Genomic DNA, 18,149 nt, shown 5'->3' with positions numbered 1-18,149 from the left:
AAACACACAAAGAAATGGTTGCTGGCTTTCTAATCTCAAGGCTGAAGCAGACATTCTCAACCAAGTATCAATTCAACACACTGCCCAATTATTGTAAATTAGTCTGGTAATCTTTGAAGGAATAAGTCAAAATACACACAACTTTATCTTAACAGAATGTACACTGCATTATTCTCATTCTGATATCTTCTGCCCTCAAAAGATAATATGTATTCCACAAGTAATGTCACAAGAGATCTATCAGCATTTGCAAAATGTACCTGACTTTGGGAATCATTCTTCCACATAGCAGTATGGTACAGGTTTCAAATTATGACAATATTCAGTTGCATGGTGCAATATTGAAAGATAAATAATTTTCCACACGTTCTCCTTCAAAAAATCTAATAAATCAAGTGTGACCACAATCAGAAAGAAGCCACTGCTGAACTGGATCCTACATGATCAATAACCTTTCTTGATCTACCACACAAAGCAATACTTTATAGTATTTTGCTGTGATCTGTTACCCAATATTAACATTTTTAAATAGTCTAAATGCCACATTTTAACCAATAAGTACAAAAAGACTGATTTTTTAAAAAAAAGCCAATTGTATTCTATATAAAAGACTTAAAAACAAGCACAAATGCAATTAACTTAACACTATTGTTTGTAATTAGGTGGGTTTATGCAGCCAAGCTTATTCTTAATTCCCCACAGGATTATCTTTTAAGACTTATCATTCATAAAGTTATTTATTTCTGGAAGATATACCATTCTTAAAGTTATTTACCTCTAGAAATGCTATCCATACGTATGATATAGTGCTCTGGAGATTTCTCCTCAGCTCCAGTTATTCTCAGATGTAAAATGTTCATTTACCATCTACTGATTGTGGACATCTCTGTCCATGGTTCTGTTTACTTTTTCAATACTTACCAGTTAATCTGATCATTGCATTTGGCACAAAACTCTGCATCATTGTAGATTCTCCCAATGATTTCAAACTGGTAATCTTCCCTCACAAAATCACAATGAGTCATTGTCATAGAGATGTGCAGAATGGAAACAGACCCTTTGCTCCAATTCGTCAATGCCGACCAGATATCCCATGTTAATCTAGCCCCAAATCAATCTAGTCCTACTCAAGCAGCCACCCAAATACCTTTTAAAATGTTGTAATTATAACAGCGTCCACCACCCCTTCTGGCAGCTCAATACAAGCCACATTTAATATAGTGATTGAAGAAGTTAGGCTTTTAATTCCCTTCAGGTGCAAGCCTAGCTAACGATAGCTAAAATAAATTATCGTGTCTCAGTGAGTTGCAAACCAAACAAGATACGGATTGCAACTAACTTTTCCAACAAATAAATACAAAGATAAATTGTAACCAATCATTTCCATGATGGTGTAGCTTGTTCTGGACTTTTCCACCTCCTGATGCTGCCTGGCTTTGCTGTGTTTTTCCAGCATCCTGCTCGTCTACCCTGGACTGTCTTCAGACTGATTTTAAGCAAATTATCCCTCAAGAGTCATATAGCACAGAAACAGACGTTTTCGCTCAACCAGTCCTTGCCAAACATAATCATAAACTAAACTAGACCCACCTGCCTGTTCTTGGCCCATATACCTCCAAGCCTTCCCTATTCATGTATCCATTCAAACATCTTTTAAAGGTTGTAATTGTACCCACATCCACCACTCCTCAGAACTTCATTTTGCACGGTAATCACCCATCTACATTATTTTTCATCTGACTGAATAAATGGGTATCACAGCCTTTCTGGGCTCACTGCATGCAGCTATACTAATTTAGCTCCACCAACCAAATCAAAAACTACAAACCCCTGTTTTTGCAACACTGCAACACTTCTACAACACTGCAAACATCACTTCTTTAAAAAATTTTCTAACTCATTATTCTGTCCTGGAAATCTACTTCAGTGTCACAGGATCAAACTCCTGGAATTCCCTCCTCAACGATGTTAAGACTACCTACAGAATATCCCATGAATGAATAAAATCAACATTTTCAGACACATTGTTATTACAGACCTCTGGAGCAGGTGGAACTTGAATTCAGGTCTCTTGGCTCACAGATAGGGACATTACTACTGCAACACAAGAGCCCCTGAAATCGATGATTGATTAGACTAGATTAGATTAGATTGCCTACAGTGTAGAAACAGGCCCTTCGGCCCAACCAGTCCACACCGACCCTCCAAAGAGTAACCCACCCAGACCCATTTCCCTCTGACTAATGCACCTAACACTATGGGCAATTCACCTGACCTGCACATCTTTGGACTGTGGGAAGAAACCGGAGCACCCAGAGGAAACCCATGCAGACACAGGGAGAATGTGCGAACTGGAGTGCTTCTCTCACAATTGAACTATTTCAACTAAGCACTTCTACAAGCACTGTAGGCAGCCATTCAATCCACCAGTTCTGAATGAAAACCTCACTCAGTCTCCCACCTTTTCATTGCACCTGTGCTCATTCTTTTTTTCTTGCATTTTTTAAAATCAACCTGTTCAGAGATGTTATCACACATCTCTGTAGGAGGTGGGACTTGAATTCAGGCTCCTGACTTGGAGGTAGGGATACTACCACTGTGCCACAACAGTTTCTCATCCCATCTCTTCCCCTGCCCCCCAAAAGGGCTTATGCCCAAAACGTCGATTCTCCTGTTTGTTGGATGCTGCCTGACCTGCTGCGCTTTTCCAGCAACACATTTTCAGCTCTGATCTCCAGCATCTGCAGTCTTCAATTTCTTCTCAACGAATTGCAGTAGACAGACTGAATATGAATAATTGGAGATGACAGATAGAGAAAAATCCAGGAAGAATTCTAGACAACTCTGACTAACAAATGTATGGATTACCTTTACCCTGCAGCAAAACAGTACACATTGTTACATGAAAAGATATCTAGGTAACAGTAGAATAAGAATTTTTATAGAATTTTTTAATAGAATCCCTATAGTGTGGAAACAAGCCCTTCAGCCCAACAAGTCCACACCAACCATTCAAAGAGTAATTCACCCAAGACTCATTCCCCAATATTTACCCCTGACTAATGCACGTAACCTAGCTATCACTGACTCTATGGTCAATCTAGCATGGCCAATTCACCTAACCTGCACATCTTTGGACTGTGGGAGGAAACCAGAGCACCAGGAGAAAACCCATGCAGACACTGGGAGTGTGTGCAAACTTCACACAGACAGTCGCCCAAGGGCAGAATTGAACCCAGGTCTCTGGCGCTCTGAGGCAGCAGTGCTAACCACTGAGTCACCAAGAAATAAAATAGGTAGTATTATTTTCTTTTCTGCGTAGCATGCTAATATCAAATCAGAAACAAGAATGGTTCAGCTGCACATGACACTTGCAGAACAAACGTTCCTAAAAAAAGTCAGACTTTTTTTTAGAAATAAGAACATCTGTATAGAAAACAAATCGAGATTACTTTGTCTGGATATGGAAGGTGCACACAAGGCAGACGTGTGAAGTTAAATTACAGGCAACTGAAAAGTAGCTGCAAGTTTTGAGGTATACGATGAGGATCATTTGGGACAATCCATATAATACTGAAGTTCTACACAAAGCAGGCATACAAGTACAAACTTTTGAGATTATCACTAAGACACACTACAATTCTTTGGCGATATTCTTGGTAGAGAGAAACAAGATGATCTGACAATAATTGGTTAAAAAAAAAGTTAGCAGAGAAAAAGGGGAAAAAAAAAAGGAAGAACTACTCCAACAGCTTGAAAACAAGTATGCATGTTAAGAACACTGAAATATTGACTTTCATGGTCCTTGATAAAAGCCATGATTGCTGATGTTGTAAAATGTGACACATGAAAAAAGGCAAATCATTCCTAGTCTCTCAGGAGTTAACTGAAAGCATTAAATGGGTATTAGCATCACTCAGACAGAATTTTTAAGGAAAGACAGGCAGCATGGACCTTGGTGGATATTTGGTATGCACAAGAAACAAATCTGTGCCGATACTGGTTAATCAAATCAGTACATAAAATAGTTAGATCAGGTTTTGCATTTGTTAAGTACCAGCAACCAATGTAAACCCTGATACATACACTCGGAATTTGCAATCATCCAGCCCACAGGTTTGAAATCATCCGCACAAATGCATGGTTCCACGTTCAATGAGTGGTGTGCGCTGGATACAAGATGATAATGATGTGGATATTCATGCAGACCGACCTTGTCCTATTTACAAAGAAGCTATTCTAATGCTTTCGAATAGGGTAAAATCCAGCTCACAAACTGAAAAAGTAGCCCACAGTTAAACATTTGCAGATGTCACAGCTGCCAAGAATCATAGACATAACCAAAGTAATGCTGATCATCAACTATAATGCAGTATGAAAACATGATTAATCCTGTGCCATCAAGAATATCAGTAAATTCTTAATTTGGAACCAAATTATAACATCTGCGAATTCAAGATAAATTACCAAATTGCCCCAATCCCAAATCCCTTACCTTCCATCCAGCTGAACTGTTGCTATCTCCTTTGTCCTTGAAGTAAGGCACAGATTTGACCATCCAGTCGTAGATCTGAGACAGAGTCAATCTCTTCTCAGGAGAACTCTCAATTGCTTTAGTGATGAGGTCTGCATAAGATTGATGACCCCAGGCATTCCTTCTAGAAGAACTTTTCCGCTGAGCATTTGCTGCACCAACTTGAGTACACACCTCTGCATTCAGACCCGTTTCAGTCTCTGATTTTACAGCACTAGGATCAGAAACATCCTGCTTTTCTTCTTCAGTGGGGGTTCCTGAGGCAGAATCTTCCTGTTTGACAGTTGTCAGATCTGGCCTTGGCAAAGGCCAAGTGCAAGATCTGGGCCGGCTCTGTGGTTCAAAATCTGGATCAATCTCAGCCGGTGATGTTTCTTCAGCCATAATTGATAAAATATTGTACAAAATAAATCAAACTTTAGAATCAGATACAATGGCTATTATTTCTTCTTAAATAAAAGGCCATGGCAAAAATCCTCTAAAATGCATGCATTTTTCATTTCATTCAAATGTTCCACATTTTAAATTAAAACAATTTTGCATCTTTATTGTAGGGAAAAAATCCAGGTATTCTCCTGGTTATTCAGAAAGTCCAAAAAGCACGCAAGCAAATATGCTGGCACTTTTCACCAGTTATAACTTTGATTTGAAACTATGGTCAGTTTCAGTTCCCAGTAATTAAAACAATGTAATTCCAACCAAGAGGAACAAAACTGACATATACTGTAATAGGTTCTGTCAAGTCCATTCCAGTATTTACACATGCTCTGAATTCAAAGCACAGATACGATTTAACACTTTGGCGTTTCCTACGACGGAAAATCTGATTTGCTTATTATAAACCATAAAATACTGCAAGGTGTCAACATGCCAGCAGAATCAGATAGAAGTTTTGAAAGCGACGTTCATGAAACTATCTTTTATCATATGCATCACCTGTCATGGCGATCTTCGGTAAGAATATTTTAATACACAGAAAATGCTTATAGCAGCCAGTAACTTTGCTAAGTTCGGCAGAATTCACAAAATCGGTGCAATTCCCAAAAAGCGTCGTTGTCTTCTTGTATAAAAAGTACCTTCAAAATGGTGCGTTTGCAGCACCTTTGCGCGCATGGAGCATGGAATCTTCTTTCATTTGATGTAAAAAGGCAGTGTAAAAGAACAAGTGAAAATGAATTCCTGATAGCTTTGTATTCCCTTTCTGCAGGATTAAGAACTCGTCAGATACTTCACTTCACAAAAGTGGCTTAAAAAAAGGGGAGGAAAAAGTTTCGAGACAAAACTAGAAGAAAATTAATCAATGTGCATAAAAATCTTCCAAAAATCTGCGTTGGCGTGTGGGTTTCTCAAGGAGCCACTGGATGGAACGTAGTCTCCAGGGCCGAGCGGCTGCGTTGCCTTTCCCTAAAGAAGGAGCCTCTTCCAGTGGCCTCACTCGCGGAGTCCTGGTCGGTGCCCCGTTGAACGGCCCGGCCACAAGGCGCCTCCATTCCAAGCGACCATCTTGAAGACGAGGACGGGCGAAGGGAAAAATTGCACTGCAGATGCAAACCTCTGCTTCCAAGTTGTGAGGAGGAGAAGGGGGACAGAGTAGTGGCGGGGGAAGCTTTGCGTCGTCTACCGGACACCTTGGCGATGGCGGCCTCCACCGGGACCACCGCCAAACTTCATTGGAAATGATTCCAAATCACAGCCGGGATGTCGATTGGAAGTACTAAAATTTCCTCTTCTGCCCTTAAACAATATGAATATTCTTTTCCTTTTCACCTTTCTCTCTGTTTTCACCCGTTTGGCTTCTTTTGACGCGTATTCATGGCGTAGTAAACATCACCGCCTGACGCAACGGGGAATGGCGCCCGGGGGGGGGTGGAGAAACGAGAAGGGAAGATGGCGGCGAGCCGCCAATGCATGACGGGTATTGTAGTCCTTAGAAAACAGCTGTCGCGGTGCTTATATGAACGCCGACACCCGGGGAACTACGTGTCCCAGGGTTCCTCACGGTCCGGCCTTCAGCGACAACAAAAACTTAGATTCATGCAACGCCGGAGGAAAATCATAGCTGTGTTATGAATCAGTTTGAGGTCCGATCACTTGCCGACTTGATTCATCGTTGTCACATTTAGTCTGTAAGATCCTCTGTATTTGATGGGATTACAATCTCAGCCACTCCTGTTTCTTATTTTTCTCACTCTCCGTCTACAGCCTAAAGCTGCCACGGTGCGAGCTAACGTCGCCCTATGGCGCGACGTCTTATGGTAGCTGTAGTCCTGAACGGTAGCTTGCCCCATGCTGTTTATCGCCGTGGAGGCAGAGGTGAACTACAACTCCCAGGAGGCGCTGGGACGTCCTTTTTTAAAAAAAATCCCCTTCGACGTGGATATCCTCGAATCACGACTAAAGCGTGCTTTTGTTGTGATTGTCAAGTCAACCGAACAAATGCCCCAATGTTTTCGTTAGCAACGTTATAAAACAGGATCTCAAAACGCAAGCGCCAGTAAAAAAGGCGGATGATGGCTGTGTCAAATACGTAATAAATACAGATACGATAGTGTAACAAATGACCAAGTATGTGTGTTTTAGCGCTTCGAAGCTCGTCTGTCGACTAATGCGCTTCATGGCATCAGGTCAAACATGAGCAAGAAAATTAACTCATTGCCATCTACTGTCATCTCATGGCTAATGAATCAGTATTTCAACATGATTACCAAGTAGCACTGAGAGCGATAAAAGCACCTCCAGAGATATATTTCCCTCTCCAGCCGTCTGTGTTCAGCAGAGACCATTCTCTCCACGACCCCTTGTTAGGTTCATGCCCCCCACCACCAACCCACTCTCCACACCTGGCACCTTTCCTTGCCACTGTAAGAGGTGTAAAACATGTGCGCACACTCCCTCCTCACATCCTAGGCTCCAACAGAGATTTTTCTGCACCTCCACACACATCATCTACTGTGCCCGTTGCTCTCGATGTGGTCTCTTCTACACTGGGGAGAAAGGACACTAACTTGCAGAATATTTAAGAGAACATCTCTGGGACACACACACGAAATAACCCCTCCGCCCTGTAGCCGAACACTCCAACAGCCTCTCCCAGTCTGCCAAGGACATAAAAGCCCTGGACCACTTCCACTGCCAAATTCTAGCCACCTGAAGCCTGGAGGAAAAATGCTTCATCTTTCCCCTGGGACCCTCCAACCACACAGGATGTCGATTTCACCAGTTTCCTCATCTCCCCACCCCCCACCGTATCCCAGACCCAACCTTCCAACTCGGCATTAACCTCTTGAACTGTCCTACCCGTCCATCTTCCTTCCCACCTATTCACTCCACCATACACTCCGACCTATCACCATCACCCCCCCCCCCGCCTTCATCTACCTATCACATTCCCAGCTACCTTCTTCCCCCCCCCCAGCAATCACTTCCCATTTATCTCTCAGCCTTCTTGGGCTCCCATACACACCTGATGAAGAGCCTACACTCGAAACATTGATTCTCCCACTCTTCAGATGTTTCCTGACCGGTTGTGCTTTTCCAGCACCATACTTTTTGACCACAAAAAGCACAGACTGTGCACTTGGTGGGCTCTTCAGTATTCATCATCGAGAGTAGCTCAGTAGCACCACCACAGACCAAGTTGGTGAAGTTTTAAAGGACTTGACTGCATCTGCGGCAAATGGTGAAGGAACCACAAGAGGGAAAATCTCAACCTTACTGTGATGTATCAGTCCATAATGGTGTCAATACGAGCTACCACCATGCAGTTTTTAGCGGAGGTGAAGTCCTTTACCAAATTGAGGATAGTTGGTTGAGACATTGCCAACATTCTATATCAGAATAATTTTGAACACGTATAGCAACTCAAAACTAAGCATCAATGAGGCACTGCGGTCTATCGGTTGCAGCAGAATCATACTCAACCTCAAACAGTAACTCATAGCGGATGTTATTCCCCACTCTACCAGTACCATCAAACCAGTGGATCAACTCTGTTCAATAGAACGTGCAGAAAGGCATGCTTTGAACAGCACCAGACATCACTAAAGCAAAGATATCAAATTGGTGAAGTTTAAAGAGTAGCACTACTTGAGTTCTAAACAGCAGAAAAAATACAATATTTGGGGGAGAAAATGAATGAATGACACAAATAGAGATTTAATAGCGATTACTGAGACATGGTTCCAAGATCAAAGCTGGGAAGTAAATATTCAAGGGCATATGACTTTTCCAAGGGCAGACATAGAGTCATAGAGAAGTACAGCACGGAAACAGACCCTTCGGTCCAACCTGCCCTTGCCAACCAGATATCCTAACCTGATCAAGTCCAATTTACCAGTACTTGGCCCTTGTCCGTCTAAACCCTTCCTATTCATACACCCATCCAGATGCCTTTTAAATGCTGCAATTGTACCAGCCTCCGCCACTTCCTCTGGCAGCTCATTCCATGCACACAGCACACTCTGTGTAAAAAGATTGCCCATTAGTCACTGTGCTGCTCCATGAAGTCATAAATTGTATGCTAAATTCTATCATATTAAGGTCACTGTTTCCTCAGCACTTTTTTTCACTCTGATATCATTTATTAAACATGCCACATTACCAGATCCTTTTATATCTTTCCCCTCTCACCCTAAACCTATGCCCTCTAATTCTGGACTCCACCACTCCAGGGAAAAGACTTTGTCTATTTTCCCTATCCAGGACACTCATGATTTTATAAATGTCTATAATGTCACTCCACAGCTTCTGATGCTCCAGGGAAAACAGCCCCACCTATTCAGCCTCTCCCTACAGCTCAAATCCTCCAAACTCGACAACATCTTTGTAAATCTTTTCTGAACCCTTTCCAAGTTTCACAACAATCTTCCAATAGGAAGGAGACCACATGAAAGGAAGGAGTGGGAAGCTTTGTTATTATGAAATAAAACAAGAAATAGTCTAGGGTCAGAACATATGAAATCCATATTAGTTAAATTAATAATTAACAAGAGGGAGAAGACATTGATCGGAGTAGTCTATAAGCCTCCCAGTGGTAGCTATACTGTAGGATAGACAATAAATCAGGAGAGAATGAGGATACATTAAAAAGGCAATACATTAATCAATAGTGACTTTAATATTCATGTAAATTGGAAAAGTAATATTGACAAAGGCAGTCATGAGGAAGTATTCAGAGTGTATTTGGCAAAGTTTACTAAAATAACATGCTATGGATTTAGCAGCCATCAGGCTTTTTTGAATCTGGTAATGTGGCATGTTTAATAAATGATCTCGGAGTAAAAAAATATGCCGTTCTTTCTGAGTAAACTTTACCCACAGAAGCGAATTCATTGTAACGATCAGGCACTAACTCTATACCCAGCTCCTGCCTAGGTTGTGCACTCTCCTGCAGCTCCTCGGCTCTTCTTGGGGTTTCTTTTTCTACCTTCACTAATGCCACTGGCTTAGCTTCTTTTACCACAACTTTTCCCACAGTGCCTTTCTTTAATAACCAGCACTGTGACTTTACATGCTCCACTTTACCACAGAGGAAACACCTGAGGCATTTCATGTCCTTTGCACCTTCTTGGGCTTCTTTTCTAACCTGTGGTAAACTATTACCAGTGCTCTCTACTCTTTGTTTCGTAGTGTAGGATCTCCCCTTCTCCCAACTTCTATCCCTCACAGGATGAAATTCTGGCCAGAACCTTGTCTTATGCACCAACATGTATTCATCTGCTAATTCTGCTGCCCTTCTCACTTCCTGAACTTCCTGTTCCTCCATGTAAATTCTTATCATCTCTGGAAGTGAGTTTTTAAACTCCTCAAGCAGAATAATCTCTCTTAGAGCCTCATAAAGCTCATCAATCTTTAAGGCTCACACCCATCGATCAAAATGAGTATGTCTAATTCTTACGAACTCTGCATCTAAGTCTGACTTGGTTCCTTCTGAACCACTATCTACATGCTTCTGGTATCAATTCATAAGCTTTTAAAATGGCCTGTTTGATGTCTTCATAATCTCTTGACCCTCATCTGACAGCGCGGCAAATACCTCACTAGGTCTGCCTACCAGTTTAGTCTGAACTAGCATTACCCATAAATCCTCGGACCACTCCATCTGCCTAGCCAATTATTCAAATGAAATAAAAATGGCTTTGACATCTTTCTTATCAAATATGACAGAGTTTTGACACATTTGTATATATCACTACCTTCTCATTTAATCTCCACCCTGTTAACTTGACTTTGCTGATTAATTCGCAACTTCTCCAATTCAAATTCTCTTTTTGCTCAGCTAAGAATTTTCTCTCTCTTTCATTTTTTTCTCTCTTTCTCTTTGTCTTCTGTCTCTCTTTCTCTCTTCCTTTCGTCTCTCTCTTGCTACTCAGCTAAGAACCTTCTTTCTCTTTTTCCTCTCTCTCTTTGTTTATCTTCTAACTCCATTTTTCTCAATTTAAGTTTTTCTAACTCTACTGCATTTGTCTGTCTCTCTGACACACCTAAGTGTTTGACTAATTGCATTACAATTTCAGCTTTACTTTAGTCCTTGGTTAAACCCAATTATAACCTCTTTGCTAATTCTAAAATTATGGCCTTTCTATTTCCTTCTAAACTTTCTTGACAAATTTGAGAATCATCTTCAAACCGCAGAACCTTTTTAGCAATTTTAAGAGCCATTTTTTTCACTTTTAATTAAACCAAGAACAAGTCACCAAAATTAAATGGATTGTGTCATCTACATTTAATTTAAAGGACACTAATGTATAAGTGTTTAAATCTACTGGTCTTTTCTTGTACCCCAAATCTATTCAAACCTGCCCAAATCTCAGACTGGATCTATCTAAACCTGTTCTAAACACGAATCAGAGACCTAAACTGTTCAAATCCCGGTGATGAACCCCGAACTTTTACGACACGAGGTAAACCCCTCTGCTAATTTAAATCTGACACAGAGAGAAGCTCAAATTGTGCTGTAATCTGTTAAATTTTGAGAGGCAAAGAACTATCCCAGAGGTCACTATTTAAAGTAAAAATTAACAATTTTATTCTCTAAATCCAAAAGAGAACTATTTACAACTCCTTTCTCTTAAACTTATCTATTACCTCACACTTTACAATACTGGTCCGATAAAAAAAACCTAATAAAGATTTACAAAAAATAAATCACGTTTCAAAACCAGTCAGCTTTGTTGATTTTCCTTTGTAGATTTTCCTCTGCAGATTTTTTCTAACTCGTCTTCAGTGTTCTGCTGCACAAATTCTTTATAAACAGGTAGCTTTCAGAGAGCTATTTGGCTTTAACAGTCTACAATTGTTGGTTTTCTTGGCAGTTCACCCCCTAACTGTTCAAAATGTTCAGTTTTATACCCCAAAATATTGGATCATTTCATTGGTTTGATGTCATCAAAACACTAAATTCAAATTCGATTGAATTTTGGTATCTTGGGGTATACTTTAAACTGATTGGCCAAATTCAAATTTGTTGTGTACCACGGCAACTCAGTTGTGCTATTAGTTTCACAGTCAAATGTTACATTTTAAATTCTTTCAGCACACACTCTGTGCTTCTCTATGTCTGTGCTAGCTTCCAGTCTCTCTTAAAGGTACAGTACAGGCCTACACCTTCATAACACCTCCATTCCCTGTTCCACTGCTCTAACCACACACCCCCCCCCCATCCCCAAACACAATAAAAACAGGATCCCCCTTGTCCCCATCTACCACCCCATCATTCTCGGCATCCAATGCATTATCCTTAAACACAGTCACCAACTCCAACTAGACCCCACTACCAAGACCATCTTCCCCTCCCCACCACTCTCTGCCTTCCTCAAGGACCGTTCCCTTCGACAATCCCTGGTTTACGCCACTCTCCCCACCAACTCCCCTGAACCTCCAGGTTCAGGGTCGTCCAGGTAACTGTCAGAATAAGGGTCACCAGGACTGAGACATTCAATGAAATTATCCCCGGGTGGGGGAATGTCAGAAACAGGAAAATGTACGAGCTGGGAAGAAACATGGGTATTCAGCATCAGCAGTGACTTAAAATGGACACAGCATAGATTTAGGAAAATGATGATAACAAAACAACAACAGCAACGAGAACCACAATGCTCTGGAGGGGTGTAGAAGCCCAAGAGCCAAGCAAACTACCCATCCAAGTCCAGAGATCCCAATGTGGGGTAGTGTCATGGAGAGAGGAAGCCACTTTGCGAATATAAGCGGCTACATTTATAATGTTTTCACTGGAGTCAGGGATGTTGGTGCAACAGTCAGAGCCAATAAGGGCACAAGTGCCCCCTTTCTTGGCCAAAAGGTAGTCGAGGGCCATGCAATGTTGGAGGGCCACAGTGCGAACAGCCACCACCTCTGCATTAAGAAGGTCAAAAGCTGAAGCAGTGGCATTGGCAATCTCTTCAGAGTGGTGGCAATCTTTCAACCCTCAATTTCAAGTTGAAGGGTTGAATAGGGAGGTGAGAAGATAGTTAGATGGCACTGAAGGTAGTAAGAGTCCTCCTTCTACGGGGCATTGAAGCCTTAAAAGGTGACATGTGGGAGTGGTAAAGGAAAGGGACAACATATCCTAGATAGCAGCTGCCAGTCCAGGAGGCAGGCACCCAAGGGTAGGTCGACAGCCACAAATGAAATAAGTGCCGTTGAAAGCTAACAAATGATTGCATTGAATACCAATCCAAAAGGTGGTAAAAGAAGAATTAATGACAGTCCTGTTGGGAACAGTGAGAATAAGTATGCTGCCATCCATAGTGGTTCAGAAATCAGATGTGGAAAGGAGGATGGAGTGAATGCATTCACTGAACCCAGCTTGTCATCCAAAAGGATATTTGCTTTTAATACAAATATTTCCTAGGGGTGTAGTCATGGTTGTGACATTGGTGAGGAACAGAGACGGGGCCTTCAAATGTGTCCATCCCTTTCCAGTGGAGGTGGGTGTTGTCTCCTTAAATGGAGGGGGGGGGACTATCAGCTTCAGGAAAGTAGGAGGGATGTGAAAAGTTGTGACAGCAGCAGAACGACGTTGATACCACCACCATTCAACAGTGTCAGATTCAGTAACGGGTACGGCCCTCAAGGGAATCCCACCTTTAGAATGGAAAGGAATGAGTGTGCAATCAGAGTAGCTTGAGTGACTGACCTTTTGTGCATGAAGATATGTCTCATAAAGAAAGGTACTAAAATGCAATTCTTTCTTACTAGAGGCCACCAAGTTATACCAAGGACCCCAGTCAGATAAGAGCAACATCAGAAAAATAAGCAAAAACAATATAATAACAGTAAAAACAATCGATTGGAGCCATCTGTGGTCGTGGGTTTTGCAGGTAACTCAGCAGGAATCAATTAATTTCCCCCTTGGGGTGGTACTCTCTTGCACTGCATTGGCGCAAGTCCATTCTGTTCTCCCCTTGACCTTGAGAACAGGTCAGGTAACCAGAAGGACAAGGAATGGACCTTTCCATGTAGGAGAGAGAGAGTTCTTTTCAAATGATTTAATCATAACATCGTCCTTTGGCTGGAAAGGATGCATGGGATCAGTGGTTGGAACAGGAATGGCTGCTTTGAAAATGTCTTGATTCTTAATGATAAGTTGTGAAAGAGCCTTAGTATAATCAATCAAAGACTCCTCTGTCACATCAGCAAAGAGCATAGGGGGCCTAGTTGCAGTAGGCATGGATCTGCCCATTAAAATCTGAAAAGGAATGAGGCCCTTTGTTCAGTTAACCTGATTCCGAATGGAATATACAGCAAGGGGCAAAGCTTCATGCCAGGGTAAGCCTGTATCCTGTGATATCTTAGTCAGGACTATTTTAAGCGTGCAATTCATCCTTTCCATCATACCTGAGGACTGTAATTGATAAGGAATATGATGTCGTCAGGAAATTCCCAGTGCCTTAGAAATAGCTTTAACAACTGCTGAAGTGAAATAAGTGCCCCTATCACTGTCAATAGACCCAGAGATGCCAAATCTAGGGATGACATCCCCCATTAAATATTTAACAACTGTCCTAGCATTATTCTTCTTGGTGGTAAACGCCTCAATCCACTTGGAGAACATATCAGCAATCACCAGCAGGTAGTGGAAACCCAGCCTTTTTGGCATATGCACAAAATCTATTTGAAGTTTCGCAAATGGGCCACCAGGGAGAGGAAGATGGTCAAACTTGGCCAGTGGCTTAGAGGTATTGTTTTGTAGGCAAATAATATAATGTGACAACAAAGTGCAAGCAGCAGTAGTGAAGCCAAGGGCATACCAAAAACATGTGACTGCATGCCACATGCCCACTTACCAACAATGCCAACTCCATGAGTGGGCAGGACTAGGACATGTAGATGAGATTTAGGGCAGATGATGTGGCCATCAGGAAGCGTAAGCAGATGAAGGGATTTCAGTTTCAGAAGCAGTTTCAATGGCACCTAACCTAGCCCGATGAATGGACTCAGATTGAGGGGCCACCTAGGTAAAAACAATGACTGCAGATGCTGGAAAGCAAATACTGGATTAGTGGTGCTGGAAGAGCACAGCAGTTCAGGGAGCATCCAACGAGCAGCGAAATCGACGTTTCGGGCAAAAGCCCTTCATCAGGAATAAAGGCACATGGATGCCCTCCAAAAGGTCAGGAACAATGTGAAACTGGCATATTTTAGGGGTATGTAAAACCTGCATAGTTGGATTAGTAGCAGCCACCCAAGCTGCCCTATCAGCAAAGGCGTTGCCACGGGTGACATTATCTCCAGCAGACGTGTGTGCAGTGCATTTGATGACAGACACAGCCGAAGAGAGGAGAATGGCCTCCAAAAGATTATTAATAAGCTGACCATGTTGTCAGGGTTTACCTGAAGAAGTGATGAAACCCCTATTGTCCAGAGGGTGCTAAAATCATGCACCACTCCAAAAGCATAGCGGGAATCAGCGTAAATGTTAACAGACTTTCCAGTAGCTAAAATGCATGCCAAGTAAGAGCAAAACGCTCAGCTGTCTGTGCAGAAGTTCTATTAGGGAGTGCTGCAGATTCAAGAACATCAGATGGTGTGCAGACAGCATAGCCTGCCAGTGTCATATGATCTGTAGGCCTGTAGGAAGAGCCATCTGTAAAAAGGACCATATCAGAATTGTCCAGAGGGGTTTCAGAAAGGTCTAAGCAAGGGGTAACAACATCACAGATGACGTGTAAACAATCATGGTCAGGTATCCCTAAGGAGTCAGTGATAGGAAGGAGGGTAGCAGGAATCAAAGACCGAGCGCGGTCCAGCGTAAGATTTGACCGGGAGAGTAGGATGACCTCATGGCCCGTACGCCTGGGTAGCTGCAGAATTCAGCAGCAGGGAGACCGAATATAGAACAGAAACAGTGCATGGATGATGCAGCACAAGGTGGGGTAGACTTTTCAATCATTACCGAGGCAGCCACCACAGCTCGCAAACATGCCAGCATTCCCCTTACAACAGGTGGCAACTGGACAGAGTAAAAGGCTACAGGCCACTGGAGGTCCCCATGCATTTGTGTCAGAATTCTAGAGGCATAACTCTCACTCTCAGCAACATAAATTTTAAACAGCCGTGAATAATCTAGAAGACCCAAAGCAAGTGCAGAGCTCAGTACAGATTTCAATTATTCAAAAGCCTGTGATTTCTGGGTCTGTAGATTGTGAAGGAGCAAAAATGGCCTTTGCAGTGATATGTACTTCTTGTCAGATGTGGGAGTTTAAAGAGAGTTTAAGGGTTACTGCGGATTATATCTGCCATAAATGCTGTTGGATGCAAATCTTATCATATTGAGTGGAGAGACAGATAGAAGCGATGAGGAATTTGCAACAGCAACAGTATGTGATGGATGGCAGTTATAGGAAGGGAGCAAAGTCTCAGATACAGTCACATAGATGGGTTAACTCCAGGAAGGGTGAGAGAGGTCGGCACCTAGGGCAGGAGTCTTTTGTGGATATACCCATTTCAAACAGGTATGCTGTTTTGGAAAATGTAGGGGGTGATGGATTCTCTGCGGAACGTAGCACGAACAGCCAAATTTATGGTATTGAGACTGGCTCTAGTGCAACGAGGGGTACGTCAGCTTCCAAGAGATCAATTGTGTTAGGGGATTCTGTAGTCTGAGGTACAGACAGACGTTTCTGTGGCCAGCAGAGAAAAAGCAGAATAGTGTGCTGTTTCCCTGGTGCCAGGATCAAGGATGTCTCAGAGTGGGTGCAGAATGTTCTCACAGGGGAGAGGGGCCAGCAGGAGGTCATTGTCCACATTGGAATCAACGACATTGGAAGCGAAAAGGTTGAGACTCTGAAGGGAGATTACAGAGAGTTAGGCAGAAATTTAAAAAGGAGGTCCTCAAGAGTAGTAATATCTGGATTATTCCCGGTGCTACGAGCTGGTGAGGGCAGGAATAGGAGGATAGAGCAGATGAATGCATGGCTGAGGAGCTGGTGTATGGGAGAAGGATTCACATTTTTGGATCATTGGAATCTCTTTTGGGGTAGAAGTGACCTGTACAAGAAGGACAGATTGCACCTAAATTGGAAGGGGACTAATATACTGGCAGGGAAATTTGCTAGAACTGCTTGGGAGGATTTAAACTGGTAAAGCAGGGGGACCCAGGGAGATAGTGAGGAAAGAGATCAATCTGAGAGTGGTACAGCTGAGAACAGAAGCGAGTCAAACAGTCAGGGCAGGCAGGAACAAGGTAGGACTAATAAGTTAAACTGCATTTATTTCAATACAAGGGGCCTAACAGGGAAGGCAGATGAACTCGGCATGGTTAGGAACATGGGATTGGGATATCATAGCAATTACGGAAACATGGCTCAGGGATGGGTAGGACTGGCAGCTTAATATTCCAGAATACAAATGCTACAGGAAGGATAGAAAGGGAGGCAAGAGAGGAGGGGGAGTGGCATTTTTGATAAGGGATAGCATTACAGCTGTGCTGAGGGAGGATATTCCCGGAAATACATCCAGGGAATTTATTTGGGTGGAACTGAGAAATAAGAAAGAGATGATCACCTTATTGGGATTGTACTATAGACCCCCCAATAGTCAGAGGGAAATTGAGAAACAAACTTGTAAGGAGATCTCAACTACCTGTGAGAATAATAGGGTAGTTATGGTAGGGGAGTTTTACTTTCCAAACATCGACTGGGACTGCCATAGTGTTAAAAGTTTAGATGGAGAGGAATTTGTTAAGTGTGTACAAGACAATTTTCTGATTCAGTATGTGGATGTACCTACTAGAGAAGATGCAAAACTTGACCTATTCTTGGGAAATAAGGCAGGGCAGGTGACTGAGGTGTCAGTGGGGGAGCACTTTGGGGCCAGCGACCATAATTCTATTCGTTTTAAAATAGCGATGGAAAAGATAGACCAGATCTAAAAGTTGAAGTTCTAAATTGGAGAAAGGCCAACTTTGATGGTATTAGGCAAGAACTTACGAAAGCTGATTGGAGGCAGATGTTCGCAGGTAAAGGGACGGCTGGAAAATGGGAAGCCTTCAGAAATGATAACAAGAATCCAGGGAAAGTATATTCCTGTTAGGGTGAAAGGAAAGGCTGGTGGGTATAGGGAATGCTGGATGACTAAAAGAAATTGAGGGTTTGGTCAAGAAAAAGAAGGAAGC

The 18,149-nt window shown here is 42.3% G+C and overlaps 1 protein-coding gene across 2 annotated transcripts in view; it reads right to left on the bottom strand.

The window, feature by feature from the left end:
- The window catches only part of foxo4 (forkhead box O4), a 51,822-nt gene extending 45,404 nt beyond the window's left edge, over positions 1–6,418 (bottom strand). The window contains exon 1 of one of the 2 annotated variants that reach the window (XM_072595440.1): positions 4,496–6,418. In XM_072595440.1, the coding sequence (XP_072451541.1) occupies positions 4,496–4,918 (423 nt within the window). In that variant the 5' untranslated portion in view covers positions 4,919–6,418. The remainder of the gene's footprint in view (positions 1–4,495) is intronic. The other variant, XM_072595439.1, reaches the window with a different exon arrangement.
- Positions 6,419–18,149: the final 11,731 nt, after the last annotated feature.

Source organism: Chiloscyllium punctatum, chromosome 25, assembly GCF_047496795.1.
Source record: "Chiloscyllium punctatum isolate Juve2018m chromosome 25, sChiPun1.3, whole genome shotgun sequence".
NCBI lineage: Eukaryota > Metazoa > Chordata > Chondrichthyes > Orectolobiformes > Hemiscylliidae > Chiloscyllium > Chiloscyllium punctatum.
The sequence above is the reverse complement of the archived record's forward strand: the minus strand, read 5'-3'. Positions and strand labels throughout refer to the sequence as shown.